At 35.7% G+C, this 17350-nt stretch overlaps 1 protein-coding gene across 3 annotated transcripts in view; it reads right to left on the reverse strand.

Annotated features, from left to right (window-relative positions):
- Window positions 1–15501, reverse strand: part of TFB1M (transcription factor B1, mitochondrial) — a 104752-nt gene extending 89251 nt beyond the window's left edge. Inside the window, exons 1-2 of one of the 3 annotated variants that reach the window (XM_077149341.1) lie at window positions 15374–15501; window positions 12637–12788 (exon numbers count right to left, since the gene is read on the reverse strand). In XM_077149341.1, coding sequence (XP_077005456.1) covers window positions 12637–12788; window positions 15374–15386 — 165 coding nt within the window. In that variant the 5' untranslated portion in view covers window positions 15387–15501. Of the gene's footprint in view, window positions 1–12636; window positions 12789–14729; window positions 15180–15253 lie in introns of those variants that run through there. The other 2 variants (XM_077149339.1, XM_077149342.1) reach the window with 2 other exon arrangements.
- Between the last annotated feature and the right edge of the window lie 1849 nt (window positions 15502–17350).

Consider the following 17350-nt stretch of genomic DNA (forward strand, 5'->3'; position numbering starts at 1 on the left):
TCCCAGAGATAAAAATGTCCCCGGCAATGTGGGACATGACTTCTGGGGATGAGGCCAGGACCTGGCATAATAGGACTGAGAAAGCCTTCTTGACCAAAAGGGGGAAAAAAGAAATGAGACAAAATAAAGTTTCAGCAGCTGAAAGACTGTTCAAACAGAGTTGAGAGGTTATCCTGCACATTATTCTTATGCATTATATAGACATCCCTTTTTAATTTATGGTGTATTGGAGTAGGTAGAGGGAAGTACCTGGAACTGTTGAGCTGTGTTCTAGTAGCCTTAATTCTTGAAGATGATACAGCTTTTACAATGTTCCTGTGACTGTGAAAACCTTATATCTGATGCTCCTTTTATCTAAAATATGGACAGATGAGTAAAAAGTATGCATAAAAATTAAATAAATAATAGGGGAGACAAATGGCAAAATAAATTGGGTAGATTGAAATATTAGCAGTCAATGAGAGGGTGAGGTAAGGTATGAGGTTTTTTCTTTTTTTCTTTTTTTCTTTTTCTAGAGTGAGGCAAGTGTTCTAGAAATGATCATGGTAATGAATACACAACTATGTGATGATACTGTGAGGCACTGATTGTACACCATATATGGATTGTATGTGTGTGAAGATTTGTCAATAAAAATATTTAACAATAAACAAATTTACACTTTATTCATATAAGAATCAGCATATAAAAAAACATCAACCACAAAAAAGAATCCGCATATAATTTAACAACCTAACGGATGTGCAAAATATGAAGTGGTAAAGTGGGAAAGAGGGGAAAGAGAGGGACATGGGAGCAGAGAATGGGTGTACTATTGAAGCTCAGTTGGTATCTCTTCAAATTCATAGGCTACAGATGTAGGTTGGTGTAAAACTCAGGGTAACCACAAAGAAAATATTTCAAAAATATATGGAGGGTGGGCCACGGCGGCTCAGCAGGCAACAATGCTTGCCTGCCATGTCAGAGGACCCAGGTTCAATTCCCAGTGCCTGCCCATGTTAAAAAAAAAAATATATATATATATATATATATATATATATGAAAGCTGAATTGAGAAAGGGATCAGTAACATATGCCACAAATAATCAACTATATACAAAAGGAAGCTGTAATAAAGGAAAAGAGAGATAAGAAAGATATGTCACATAAAAACCTAGGGACAAAATGGCTGAAGTATGCCTTTACAGTAATAACACCGAATATTAATGGCGTAAACTCCCTAATCAAAAGACACAAGTTGGCAGAATGAATAAAAAAGCATGAGCCAACTGTTCTAGTTTGCAAGCTGCCAGAATGCAATATACCTGAAATGGAACAGCTTTTTAAAAGGAGGATTTATTAAGCTGCAAGTTAACAGTTCTAAGGCTGTGAAAATGTCTTAATTAAGACAAGCTATGGAAATGTTCAAATTAAGGCATCCAGGGAAAGACACCTTATTTCAAGAAGGCCAATGATGTTCAAGGTTTCTCTCTCAGCTGGAAAAGCACATGGCGACATCTGCTAGCTTTCTCTCCAGGAATGTTCAACAGTTTCCCCAAGGTGCTGTCTGTTCTGTTGGCTCTGTTGGTTCTGATGGCTCTTGTGGTTCATAAGCTTTTTTTTTTTTTTAAAGGGCTCCAGTAAGCAATCCATCCTTGAATGGGTGGAGACATATCTCCATGGAAGCCATCTAATCAAAAGCTATCACCCACAATTGGATGGGTCATATCTTCATGGAGACAATCAAAAAAATTCCACCCAGCAATCTTGAATGAGGATTAGAGGACGTGACTTTTCTGGATTACATAATAGTTTCAATCCAACACATCAACTATGTGTTGTTTACAGGAGACTCACCTTAGACCCAAGACACAAATAGGTTGAAAAGAGAAAGGAAGAAAAAAGATATTCCTGCAAAGAATAAGTAAAAAAGAGATGGGGTAGCTACACTAACATTAGACAAAATAAATTTTAAATGTAAAATATGTTGTAAGAGACAAAGAAAAATACTATATATTAATAAAAGAGTCAATTCACCAAGAAGTATTTATGCACCTAATCACAGTGCCCCAAAATACATGAGGTAAATACTGGCAAAATTGAAGGGAGAAATAGATACTTCTACAATAATATTTGGAGACTTCAATACACCACTCTCATCAACAACAGAACATCCAGACAGAAGATTAATTAAAGAAACAGAGAACTTGAATAATATGATAAATAAGCTGTGCAGATATATACAGAATACTGCACCCCAAAGCAGGATATACATTCTTCTCAAGTGCACATGGATCATTCTCTAGGAGAGACCTCATGTTGGGTCACAACATAAGTCTCAATACATTTAAAAAAGATTGAAATTATACAAAGCACTTCTACTGACCACAATGGAATGAATGTAGAAATCAATAGCAGGTGGAGAACGGGCAATTTCACAAATACACTGAGTTTAAGTTATACTCTCTTAAAACAATCTGGGTGTGCTGGTTTGAAATGGTTATGTACCTCAGAAGAGCCATGTTCTTTTAATTCTAATCTAATCTTGTGGGTGCAGGCATATTGTGGGTGGGATCTTTTGATTAGCTTGTCTCCATGGAAATGGAGTTGTGACCTCGCCCATTAAAGGTGGGTCTTAATTCATTTACTGGAGTCCTTAAAAAAGCTGATAGAGAGAACAGCACCTAGACACAGACATTTGGAGATGCAAAAGGAAACCGTCCCAGGAGACTCCAGAAGGTCCACAGGAACTGAGAGAGCCCTTTGAAACCAGAAATCAAAGAAGAAATTGCAAGGGAAATAAGTAAATATCTTAAGACAAATGAAAATGAGAGCACAACATATCAAAACATATGGATATAGTGAAAGCAGTGCTGAGAGGGAAATCTGTAGCCCTAAATGCCTACATTAAAAAAAGAAGAAAGAGCTAAAACCAAAGATATAACTGCATACCTGGAGAAACCAGGAAAAGGACAGCAAACTACCCCCAAAGCAAGAAGAAGGAACAGAATAAAGATTAGGGCAGAAATAAATGAAACTGGGAATTAAAAACACAACAGAATTGAAATTGAATCCAGCAGCAAGGTAAAAGAATCATATACCATGATCAAGTGGACTTTATTCCAAGCATGAAAGATGGTCAAAATAAGGAAATTAATTAATGTAATATGCCACATTAACAAATCGAATGGGGAAAAAAGCAACACCTCAATTGAAACATAAAAGGCATTTGACAAAATCCAGCAAACTTTCTTGATAAAAACACCTTGAAAGATAGGAAGAGAAGGAAGATTTCTCAACATGATTAAGGGATATATGAAAAACCCAAAGCTAACAACATACTCAATGGGGAAAGACTGAAAGCTTTCCCTCTATGATCTGGAACAAGGCAAGGATGACCACTGTCACCACTGTTAGTAAACCTTATATTGGAAGTTCTAGCTGGAGCAATTAGGCTAGAAAAACAAATAAAAGGCATCCAAATTGGAAATGAAGAAGTAAAACTCTTATTTGAAGATGACATCATCCCATATATAGAAAGTCCTGAAAAATAAAAAACAAAGCTTCTAGAGCTAATAAACAAATGTAGCTAAGTGGTGGAGTACAAGATCAATGTACAAAAATCAATACTGTTTCTACACATTAGTAATGAGCAATATGAGGAGGAAATCAAGAAAAAATTCCCTCTACAATAACTAAAGAATCAAATATCTAGGAAAATTTACCCAAGGATGCAAAGGATTTATACACAGAAAACAACAAAACATGGCTAATAGAAATTTTTAAAAGACTTAAAAAAATGGAAGGACATTCTGTGTTCATGGATTGGAAAATTAAGTATCATTAAGATATCAATTCTACCCAAAATGATTTACAGATTCAATACAATCCCAATCAAAATTCCAAGAGCTTATTTTGCAGAAATTGAAAAAACAATATCAAATTTATTTGATAAGGTAAGGGTAAGGGACCCCTAAAAGCCAAAAACATCTTGAAAAAGAAGAACGAAACTAGAGGACTCATACTTCCCTACTTTAAAGCATATTACAAAGCTAGAGTCATCACAACAGCATGGTACTGGTATAAGGACAGATATATCTCCCAATGGAATCAAACTGAGAGTTCAGAAATAGGCCCTCAGATAGATGGCCAATTGATTTCTGACTAAGATTCCAAGTCCACTCAATTGTAAGAGTAGTGTTTTCTTGAAAGAGTAGTGTTTTCAAGAAATGTTGCTGAGAGAAATGGATAGCCTGTGTAACAGAATGACAGAGGATCCCTTACTCATACCACATAAAAAAATTATTTTAAAATGGATGAAAGTCCTGAATAGACATTTCCCCAAAAAGGAAATACAAAAGCTAAAAAAAAACACATGAAAAGTTGTTCAACATCACCAGCTATTAGGGATATGGAAATCAAAATCACGAGATATCTTTTCACACCTACTAGAATGGCCACTATTAAAAAAAAAACAACAGAAAATTACAAGTGTTGGAAAGAATGTAAGAAAAACGAACACTCATTCATTGTTGGAAAAAGTAAAGTGGTGCAGCCATTGTGAAAGACATTTTGGCACTTCCTCAGGGGGCTAAATATATAATTACCTTATGACTTAGTATCCTGCTACTATGTATATACCCAGAAGAATTGAAAGCATGGACTCAAAACAGATATATGCACACCAATATTCATAGAGGCATGTTCATAACTGCCAAAAGGTGGACGCAACCCAAGTGTCCCTCAAGCCATGAATGGATAATCAGAATGTGGTATATACATATAATGGAATATTATTCTTCTATAAAAAGGAATGAAATCCTGATGAATGTGACAATATGGATGAACCTTGATGACACTGAGTGAAATAAGCCAGGCACAAACGGAAAAATATTGTATGATCTCACTGTTTTGAAACAATTAGAATAAAGAAACTCACAGAGTTAGAATCTAGAATATAGATTACTAGGGGATAGATTGGGGTAGAGAATAGGGAGCTGATGCTTAATTTGTAAGAATTTCTATTTAGGTTGATTATAAAGGTTCAGAAATGGATAGTAGTGATGGTATCACAGTATTGTGAGTGCAGTTAATAGCACTGAATCATGTATGTGAATGTGGCTGAAAGGGGAAGAATGGAGTCATGTATGTTATTAGAATGAAAGAAGATAAAACATGGGACTGTATAAGACAGTGAACCCTGTTGTGGATGATGGACTGTGGTTAATAGTTCAAGTTTAAGAATGCTTCATGAATTATAACAAATGTTTGACCCTAATGCAAGGTGTTACTAATAGGATGACAGATAATTTTTTAATATTCTTTCATCATCTGTAACAGAGGTACCACACTAATGCAAAGTATCAACAAAAGGGAGCTATACAGAAATACTACATTTTTTACATACTTTTCCATAAACCTACAACTTTTTCTAATTAAAAAAAAATCAATAATTAAAAAAAAACATTCCACTTAGTGAAAAAAACCAGACACAAGGTACTACACATTTTATGATTCCATTTATATAAAATGTAAATATAAATAAATCTACAGAAAGAGAAATAGAGTCACGGTTATGTAGGGATGGATTGGGTGATGGCTGCTGAGGATATTGGGTTTTTGTTTTGTTTTTGAGTAATGTGAATATTCTAAAATTGACTGTGGTAATGAATGTACGACTTTGAATATGCTAAAAGCCACTGACTGTACACTTTGGATGGATTGTACAGTATATGAATATATCTCAATAAAACGGCTTTAAAAAGTCAATGTAACACCACACAGTAATAGAATGAAGAGGAAAAAAATAGATGATCATCTCAATTGATGCAGAAAAGGCATCTGACAAAATCCAGCACATTGGATCCAGCACACTAAGAAAACCAGGAATTGAAGAGACCTTCATTAACATGATAAAATGGTATATATGACAAACCCAGAGCTAAAATTATATACAATGGTGAAAGAAAGCTTTCCTCCAAGCATCAGAACAAGATTAAGATGTCTACTTTCACCAATGCTATTAAACTTTGTACTGGAAGATCAAGCCAGGGCAATGAGGCAAGAAAACAAAATAAAAGGCATCCAAATCAAAAAGAAAGAAAGAAAACTAATCTACTCATAGGCGATATGATTCTACATAGAGAAAAAATTTCATAGAATCCACAATAAAGTTACTATAGCTAATAAAATGACTTTATCAAAGTGGCAGGTTAGATCAACATGAAAAAATCAGTGATGTTTTTATATATCAGCAATGGGTGATCTAAAAGGGAAATCAAGTAAACACTTCACCTTACAATATTACCTAAAATAATAAAATATCTAGGAATAAATTTGACCATGGATGCAAAATACTTGTAGAGTGAAAACTACAAAACATTGCTGAAGGAAATTAAAGGAGGCCAAAATAAATGGAAAGCCATTCCATGTTCATGAATGGGAAGACTTAATATTGTTAAGATGTCAACAGTAACCAAAGCAATTTACAGATTCACCACAATCCTGATTAAAATGACATCAAACATTTTTGCAGAAATGGAAAAACCAATCCTCAAATTCACACGGAATGACAAGGGGCCCCCAAATAGCCAAAATCTTCTTGAGAAAGAATAAAGTAAGACTCACACTTTCCAATTTCAAAAAATTACTATGAATCTACAGTAATCTAAACAACGTTGTAATGGTATAAAGACAGACAAATAGACCAATGGAACAGAATTCAGATATCAGAAATAAACACTCAAACCTAGGAACAATTAATTTTCAACAAGAGTACAATTCCACTTACTGGGAAAAAAGTCTCTTCAACAAATGGTGCTGGGAAAGCTAGATATTCACAGGCAAAAGATTAAAGTGGATCCCTACCTCAAATAAAACACAAAAATTAACTAAAATAGATCAATAACCTAGATATAAGAGATAAAACTCTTATAATAGAATATATGGGAATATCTTCAGGACACTGTATTAGGCAATGGATTCTTAGATGTGATATCAAAAGCACAAGCAATAAAAGAAAAAACATATAAATTAGACTTCATCAAAATGTAAAACTTACGTACATCAAAAGACATTATCAAGAACGTAAAAAGACATTCCAAGGAATGGGAGAAAATATTCAGAATCATTTATATCTGATAAGGGTTGAGTTCCCAAAATAAATAAAGAACTCCTACAACTCAACAACAAAAAGACAAACAACCCAATTAAAAAATGAGAAAGGACTGGAATAGACATTTCTCCAAAGAAGACAGACAAATGGACAATAAGCAGTGGGAAAATGCCCAATATCATTTTAGAAAGTACATGAAAACATGCTCAACATCATTAGCCATTAGATAAAGGCAAATCAAAACCACAATGAGATATCACTTCACACCCAGTAGAATGGCTATTATTTTTTTAAAAAATGGAAAATAACAAGTATTGGCAAGGATGTGGAAAGTTGGTACCCTTGTATATAGTTGGTGGGATTGTAAACTGTATAGCCACTGTAGAAAACTATTTGGTGGTTCCTCAAAAAGTTAAACATAGGATTACATATGACCCAGCAATTACTTCTAGGTACTTACTCACAATAATTAAAAACAGGACCTGAACAGATATTTGTACATCAATGTTCACAGCAGCATTACTCATGATAATTAAAAGATGAAAGCAACTCAAATGTCCATCAACAGATGGACTGGTAAATAAAAGACGGTAATACATACAATGGAATATTTAGTTCTAAACAGGAACAGCTAATTACGCTGAGTGAAACAAACCAGTCACCAAAGGACAAATATGTATGATTTCACCGATATGAAATAGATAGAACATGCAAACTTGTAGAGATAGAAAGTAGATTATAGGTTACTAGGGGCTGGGATGGCTGAGTGCAAAGAATGAGGAGTTAGATCTTATTGGGTAAAGTGTTTCCGTTTGGGGTAATGAGAAATTTTGGTAAGGATGTTGGTGACGGTAGCACAATACTGTAAATGTAATTAATATCTCTGAATTATACATAAGAAGGTGGTTAAAATGGGAAGTTTTGCATTGTATAAATGTTACCACATTAAACTAGAAAAAAAATTTTTTTAAATGTATAACTCAAATAATTGAAAGCAGGAACTTGAACAGACATTTCAGCACCAATATTTATAGCAGCATTACTCACAACAGCCAAAAGGTGGAAGCAACCCAAGTGCCTATCAAGAGATGTATGGATACACAACATGTGGCATATTCACATAATGGAATATCGTTCAGCTGTAAAATAGAATGAAATTCTGATGTATGCCACAACATGGAAGAATCCTGAAGACATGTCGAGTGAAATAAGACAGAAACAAAAGACAATATTATATTTTTGCTTCCATGAAATACATAGATGAAGTAAATTTCTTAGAGATTGATAGTTATTGGTTACTAGGGCCTGCAGAGAACAGGGGGAGGGAAAGAGGGAGTGATTATTTAATGGATACAGAGGTTTGGTTTGAAGTGATGAAAATGTTGGGGAAATGGATATTGGTAATGGTATACCATTGTGATGCAATTAATACTGCAGAGTTGTACACCTGAAAGAGGTTAAAATGGAAATTTTTTAGTTTATATATATGTATATATATATAAAATTACGATACAAAGTTCTAAAAATTATTTTTAAAGAAATGGTGAAAATTTTGTACAATTCCTCACCGAAAATAAATGGATGGCAACTAAGCACATGAAAATATGTTAAAACTTCACCAGTCATTAGGTAAATGAAAATCAAAACCACAAAAACATACCACTAATTACCCACTAAAGTGGCTAAAATTAATAAGACTGGCCATATCAAAAGCAAGTAAGTGGAGCGACTGAACTCTCATACATTACTGGTGGAAATATAAACTAGTACAACCACCCTATCAAATAGTATGGTAGTTTCATAAAAAATTAAGTAGACATCTACCATAGGATTCAGAGATTCCTTCCACTCCTCAGTCTTTAGTCAAGAGAAATGAAAGTAGACATTCACACAAACATTTGCATATTAATGTTCATAAGAGCTTTACATATTAAGAACAAAAAACTGTAATCAACCCAAAAGTCCAGAAGCAAAAGTCAAATACAAAGTTGGTGCATATATTTAGCAATAAAAAGGTTCAAAATATTAATAAATAACTCAACATAGATGAATTCCTAAAAATAATTATGCTGAGTAAAAAAGAATACACACTTTAGAAAAAGAGTACATACTATATGATCTCATTTACATAAGATTTTTTAAAATAGAAAGTGATGTGCAGTGGCAGAAAGAAGATCAGTGGTAGTCTGAAGACAAAGAAGGAGAGGAGAGACAGACTACAACAGGACATGAAAAATTTCGATGGTGTTGGATGTTCATTACCTCGATTGTGGTGATGGTTTTAGGAAGTTACATGTAAAATTCACCAAATCACATACTTTCAACATGAGTAATTTACGGAACATCAATTAAACCTCAATGCAATTGCAGAAACAAGTACTTAGTGTGATAAGCCTTCCATAAATATTAGCTATTATTGCTATTAACATATGAAACCTTTAAAAACAGGCAAACAAAAAAATGAGTAAGAATCCAAACTGCATCTGAAGAAGAAATCGCATATGAAATTGTCCCCAATTCAAAAATAGGGGGAAGAACCTACGTGCTGGTTTGAAAGGATGTATGTACCTTAGAAAAGTCATGTTTTAATCAAAATCCCATTTTGTAGAGGCAGAATAAACCCTATTCAATACTGTATGTAATCAGATCATCTCCCTGGAGATGTAACCCAATCAAGAGTGGTTGTAAACTGGCTTAGGGGAGATGTGTCTCCACCCATTTGGATGAGTTTACTGGAGTCCTATAAAAGAGGAAACATTTTGGAGAATGAGAGAGATTCAGACAGAGCAGAGATGAAAGACATAGCCACAAGGAACAAAGAGCCCACCAGCCAGCGTCCTTTGGAGATGAAGAAGGAAAATGCTTCCCGGGGAGCTTCATGAAACAAGAAGCCAGGAGAGAAAGCCAGCAAATGATGCCTTGCTCACCATGTGCCCTTCCAGCCAAGAGAGAAACTGTTATTGTGTTCACCATGTGCCTTCTCACTTCAGAGAGAAACCCTGAACTTCATCGGCCTTCTTGAACCAAGGTATCTTTCCCTGGATGCCTTTGATTGGACATTTCTATAGACTTGTTGCAATTGGGACATTTTCTAGGCCTTAGAACTGTAAACTAGCAACTTATTAAATACCCCTTTTTAAAAGCCATTCTGGTTTTGGTATACGGCATTCCAGCAGCTAGCAAACTAGAACAACCTATTAAGACATCAAATTTCCTGAGGTGTCTAGAAGTCTCCTTGCTCCTCTCAAAGGCAGAGTCTACCTGGCCACTAAAAAAAAAAAAGAAAAGAAAACTAAAAATTAAACGAAAACATCTAGAAATGCACAATCAGAGGAGATTGTTATGATGCTGAGAGAAAGAAAGCCTGAGTCTAATGCAAGCTTCATGGATTGAAGAAAGCCCCAACATTACTTTCTTTCTATACCGCTTTCTAGATTAGGAATCTCCTGATCATAATGAGCAGAGGTGCCCAAGGCATGGAAACAATTATTTAATTAATTATTTATAACTAAGATTAACCGAGTGCTTTCTAAGTGTCAGGTACTCAGTTAATCCTCAGAGTAATCCTGTGAGCAAACTGAGGCACAGAGAAATATAGTTACCTGCCCTAGGTCATATAACTAGTAATTGGTGGCATGTGAAGTCAAACTCTGGCAGGCAGTATGACACTCAAGTCCATGTGCTTTACCACAATACTATACTATACTGCGTTCACATATTGCAGACATTTTCTTATTTTTACAACATGTTACCTTCACCACTCATTCTTTCCTGTAAGTAGTCTTATGATAATATCGTAAGAATAATTCAATTCTTAATTCAAAGCCACAAATGACACACTTTCTGCAGGAAGACATTTTATAAATTATTACAACTTCTTTTAAAAAGCAATTCTATTACTTTGGAAATCACTAGAATGGAACCCTTAAAATAGATCATTCTCCTGCCTTTACTCAGTTTTATGATTAATTTAGCACCTCTAAAACAAGTGGTCTTACATAGTGAAACGTTTTTTATAGGAAAAAGAAGTCTATTTGATATTTTAGTATCCAACATATCTTTTTAAGGCAAATTCCTTTCCTGCATATAAAAGACCAAGAATTAATTTTGCTTCCCCCATTGAAACAGATGAGATGTCAACTACACATATTCAGCAGGGTAATTATCTTTAAATTAATCTTTACAGTTAGGAACAAAGGCATAAGAATTTTGATAATAAACAATATACAATTATTTACTTTCACTATTAATGATGTATTTAGTCAGCTAATGTACTACATAGATAGAATGACAGGCAATCTTTTTATTTCCCATATGAGACACTGGGAAAAGGAAAATGGAGAATGATTTAATGAACACCTTGTTATGTGACAGGCACTGTTATTTGTTGCAGAGATACAGCAATGAACAATGAAACTGTTTTGATAGAAAGTAAACATTGTTCCATTAATAAATATACAAATAAGTATCCAAATGTGCTAATTTTAAACACATTTGTCCTCTTCCATTAAAGTAACAATGTGGATATTTTATCATTCTATTGTCCTTACCCAGTAAATTGCTATTCATCTGAGTTAAAGGCTAAGGTCCCTTTTATTAAGTTTTATAGTTACAGAGGAATCAAAGAAAGGTCCTTAGGTCATTAAGTAAAATTTGCCTCCTATGAGGAATTCCATTTATGAAATCCCTCACATAGTCTGTTTCACTGTTTGTCAAACTGCTTTTAATATAAGTCCCTCCTTACATTAAATCTGCATCTGCCTCCCTCAATTCCCATCATTTAATTTTTTCCCTAGAGAGCAGAACAAGTTTATCCCTTCCTCAGCAAGCTTTGAAAGTCAGCTATCATTCTCCTTACTCAAGGCTTCTCTGTTACAGTTGAAACATGCCCATTTCCTTCAGGCATTTCCCACACAATGATGGTACCTAGTATTTTAAAGATGCATTCAAACCTCTTCACAAATCTATGAGTAGAGTGGTTCAACTTTATACCTTCACCTTAAAAATTCTCTAATAAGAATGCCTAAATATTACAATAAGTCTTCCTCAATGAAGGACTATCATTTTGTTTGTGGAAATGATTTTTTAACCTAAATGAAGCTCTCAAAAGTCATATCAATAACTGAGTCATTGTTTGTCATAGTTCATTTTTATTTACTTTTGAAGGAATGGGCCATGACATGCAAAGCTACTTACAAATAAAATCAGGTTACATAAAACAATTAGTTTACGAGCATCAATGCATAAAACAGGTTTACTCAAGTTGTGGTCAACAGATCTACATCGGCACCTCTTGAGGATGTCTGTTAGAAATGCAAATTTCTAAACCTTGCTGAACCACAGAATCAAAATCTCTTGGACAAACCTAGGGATCTGAAGTTTGACAAGTAACCTACATAATCTTTGGACACCCTGACGTTTAAGAATCATGGCCTAAAGATTTATTTTTATATTTTTATATATATTTTTTTGCATGGGCAGGCAAGCCTAAAGATTTAAAGTGGTTTTTTGCTTCCTAAAAAAAGGCATCTGAAGTATCTCACCTGTAATCCAGGAATAAATCGAGTGTCCTTTTCAACCACCAGAAGTTCAGCAACATTGGCATTGAGAATGGATCTTGTGATTCCCCCTGGACCGGGACCCACTTCATAAACATAAGCATTTGTGAGGTTGCCAGCTTTTCTTACAATTTTATCTAAAGAAAAGAAAGTAAGTTTTCATTATTTTGACTATCTTGGCAAATTTCCATGTACAGAATTTAAAAAGAAAAAAACTCTAAAAAAACTCTTATTAGCTGTATCATACCCCAATCAATTAATCCTTTATATAAAACATTTATTCAATTATTTAAATTATAAACTTAAAACGACATACAGTAGCTAGCCAATATTCTACCATATTCACTGGTGAATATGCCAGTGCCTTAACAAAAATAGGGTTATTATGCAAAATTCGTTAACTTAAATTCAGCTAATACTGTATTTTCTATCTATTCCTTCACCAAAGTAATCAATTCCAATAACTGACTGGATATGCATGACCCCTTCTTTATAATCGTTGAATACCAAATATACAAATAAGCAGTACTAGTTTCAATCCTCAGAATCTTCAAGATTGTTATTTAAAAATTCAAAAGCTGGCAGTCTCTATTTTTTACATATAGACATCTAGTTGGTGGTCAATATGGCAATGGCAACAAGTTGCTAGATCATGAGACTCTTAGAAATTTGGATTTTTGATCAGTTTCAGAAAAACATTAGCAGTGGAGAGACTTTTTTTTTTTTAAGGTTTGCAAATATGTACCTAAATATGGAAAAAATAATTTTTAATTCATCAACTGCTTTTAGGTAGCAACCCTTAATACAAATACAAAAGCAGAGTACTGAAGATCCATTGCAAGCAATCATCTCTTCTGGAAAAACATACAATGATCCAGTGTTACTATGAGATATTAAAATCTAAGCATTAGCAACTGGATATCTCAGAAGAGTGGACACTTAGTCACTGAAAACACTTCCCCAAATTAAATTCTCTGAACTTGTTTTCTTGTCTCTTGATTTGTGCAAGACCAAGTAAAAAGTAAATAACAGAGTTTATATAATTCTATATACAGGGGTCTATGTAATTTTAAACCAGTTCTTACCCCACTACAGCCCAATATCTCTTAAAGGGAACAGAGAGCTATCTATATTAAGGACAGGCAATATGAAGTGAAATTCAATATTTTTAAAAATGGAGATCTAGTACAACAGGCAGGAGAAAGGGTCTGCTCCAAACTTTTCAGGTCTATTAAAAAACAAATGAATATCAAAGAAGCACAGCACAGTCATGAGCTTGGGTTTCAATCTTGCTCCACCCTGCTGGAGCTTCTCACCTCAAACAAATCTCTTATTCTCCCTTCACTTTGGTTCCCAAAAGAAGAGTAAATAATAGTATCTACATTCTAGGACATCCTCCTGAGAGTGAGCGAAGGTTCATGTGAGAAAATGCAAAATAAATGTTTTTTAAAAAATATAAAGACCCATATTTTCAGCCCTGGGAATGGTGCTTTATACCTAGAATGAGGATAATGACCAGCAGAAAAGGCTGGTACTGGCTACTACTAGAGCCAAAGAAGGTTGGAAGTGGGTAACCCTGTAGCATGTCATCAGTCCCTCCTCCAATTAAAAGATGAGAAAACTGAAGAGGAGTTAAGCTATTTTACCCAAAGCTGTACCGCTAGTGGCAGAATAAAGATTCCATGAGCAAGAAATAAAGCATCATTATTTTGTTTTGTAGACTGTTTCATTTCATTGAAAAATGAACCTTTTGGGGTAAGATTTACTGCTCTTTTCAGCTTCTCCATAGGAACCAGATAGAATAAAATATCAAAATATCAAACAAAAGCACTCCAACTGTGAATTAGTACATGTATTTATCATACATCTTATTCTAGTAATCGCATATCTAAGAAAGAGAACATCAATAAGGGAAGAGGATGGTGGTTAAATGAGGGTATACATTTGACAAAACTCATCAAATTGTGGACTTAACCGGTGAATTTTATTGTACGTAAATTTTACTTCATAAAAGTGATCTCTCATAATGAACGGGAATGTAAACTTACTAAAATGTAAGTTCCTTAAGGATTCTTTACCTTGTTCACTCCAGCACTAGCACATAATAGCTTGATCAAGATGTATTTACTGAATGAATACCTGCTCCCTCGAGGATCTTTTAGACTGAACCACGTTTAATCCTACTAGTGACACTTTTCCAGTAAGATGCTATTGAGAAAAAACCTTGCAATGCTTAAAGTTCTGATAACCTTAAACTGCATAGCAAGTACATCTACAGGCAGAACTTGCAGCGACACTTCCTAGTGTTAACAGACACCAAGATTCACGTGTGCACAACCGCCTTTCACGACACGGGAAGTTTTTCTCTCCTAGTGTTTGCTCACGAACCCGCCGCTGCAAGCCCACAACCGTGATCAAACAACGCATTCACGTGTCTGCTGGCATGTGGAACTCCAATTATCTTCGCCAAAACGGTAGTAGGACCTGACCGAATACCCGTGCACACCCGACGCAGGGTCCAGGCACCCGCCCACAGGCTCGAGTCCCGGCCCCCCGCCCCAGAAGCCAGGGAGACACCCGGGAGCACTGATTAGCCATCCACCTGTCAGTCTCAAGTCCAGGAGAAAATTCTGGGAGAGCTGCTTCACTGCTTGTAGTTTGAACAATTTAATAATCTCTCGAACCGTGGGCAAAGGCGGGAGGCGGAAAGAGCTGACAGTACCGGGAGCAGCCATTAGCCCGAGCAGACGCCGTGCAGGCCTAACCTGGAGCTGGGCCTTTCACCGAAAGTACCCCCGCGTGGGCGGGGCCTGGAAGACGGCCGGCCTTTGCGTCCATTCCATTGGTCAGATGAACCCCACCGGAAGTGGTCAGCATAGACAGGAACTCCGACGCGCTAGGGGCGCATGCGCTAGTTCTCGCTAGCTGCGGCGCAGGCTGAGGATAAGATTGTTTCCGCCCTAGAGGGGCGTGGCGTGGATAGGCTCTGAGAGGAATGGCTGCGAGGACAGGTGGGGCGCTGTAACACGCATGATGTTTCTTATTCCCATCGGTGAATGGGATGGGACAAGAATGCTCTGTTTTATGAATCCCTGGGGTTAAGCGTGCCGTCAGAGGCAAAAATTGTGGGTAGCTAACTATCCTGTCCTATGATTAGGTGTTTTTAGAATCTCAGCTCTGCGCGTTCAGGGTGGTAGGTTTCTATCTCCTCTCAGCCTCAAGTTCTTCATCTATTGAAAGGAGAACCTTAAAGTTGTGAGTGCTACTGAGAAAGGTCGCTTGCTGTGCAAATTCAGAACTTAGTGCCGTGGCCTGGCAAAGGGGAAGCCTGCAATACACCGTAATTGCTTCTACTATAATTATTTGGCAGATGAATGCGGCTCAGAGGGATTAAATGATTTCTGCCCCAACTTGTTAAGCGAGAGGGCCAGACTCAGAATCCAATACTGCTGTCTTCAAAATGTATTCAGTTAGTTAGGGAAAAACAAAAACACCTTGTTTAGTGCTTTGGAAAGTGTTTTTCGCATGCGTGGCTATTATGTCAGTAATAGTCCTGTGAAATCACAAGTAAATCATAAAAATGTAGGATTTTTTTAAAAAAGCTTTAATGGAAAACCAAGTAACTAGGTATGATGATGGAAATCCCAAGTACCTATTATAGTTATAATAGAAGAAACTGTGAGATAAATTGATTTACTTCCTTGCTTTAGAACACAGGAAAGTGACACTTAGAGAAGTAAAGAGATTTGCATAAGGTGACAAGAAATTTAGACTGAACTTTTGGTTCAGGTCTCTTATTGTCCACAGCGCAGGGCTCTCTACCGGGATAGCTTTGTAGTTTACAGAGCTTGTTACATTCATCATTTGTTTATTCATTCATTGTTACATTTACTCTTCACAACAGTTCTGTGTGAATGAAATTACTATCCTTAGTTTATGGTGAAGAAATAGAGGTAACAGATCATTTGATTTGCCCTGAGTCAGGAAGCCAAGTACCCATTTACCTCAGGGATTCTGGTAACTGGGCCAACTTAGAAGACTAATGATTCAGACCACTTTACAGAAGACTAAATAGTGACAATCTTTTGTTGATACCAAAATTAAATAGTAATAACATTACAAATAATTTTGTCAAAAATTGTTCCCATAAATGTTTCCTAAAACTTTACCATCCATTATGTTTGTCTGTAGTAAAATATAAGATAAGGTATTTGATTCAGCACTTAATTATTTTAAGTTTAGTTTTTCTGTTTTAAGACTTCCACCCAAAATAATCATATTTCCAGGCTATGTCAGTTTGATTCTATTATGTACCCCAGAAAAGACAAGTTCTTTAATCATCATTCAGTATTGCTGGGTGGGAGCTTTTTATTCTTTCCATGGAGATTGTGAGCCACCCAATTATGGGTAGTAACTTGATTAGATGATTTTCATGGAGATATGTCTCCATGCATTCAAGTAGGAGTTGCTTACTGGAGCCCTTTAAGAGGGAACCATTTTGGAAAAAACTTTAGAGTCACCACAACCAACAGAGCCCACGCAGCCAAAGCCTTTGGAGATGAAGACAGAAAACACCCCTGGGGAAGCTTCATGAAGCAAGAAGCTGGGAGAGAAAGCTAGCAGATGACACCATGTGCCCTTCCAGCTGAGAAGGAAACTCCAAACTTCGTCAACCTTACTTGAGTGAAGGTAACCCTTG

Source organism: Tamandua tetradactyla, chromosome 2 (assembly GCF_023851605.1).
Source record: "Tamandua tetradactyla isolate mTamTet1 chromosome 2, mTamTet1.pri, whole genome shotgun sequence".
NCBI classification, from domain to species: Eukaryota; Metazoa; Chordata; class Mammalia; order Pilosa; family Myrmecophagidae; genus Tamandua; species Tamandua tetradactyla.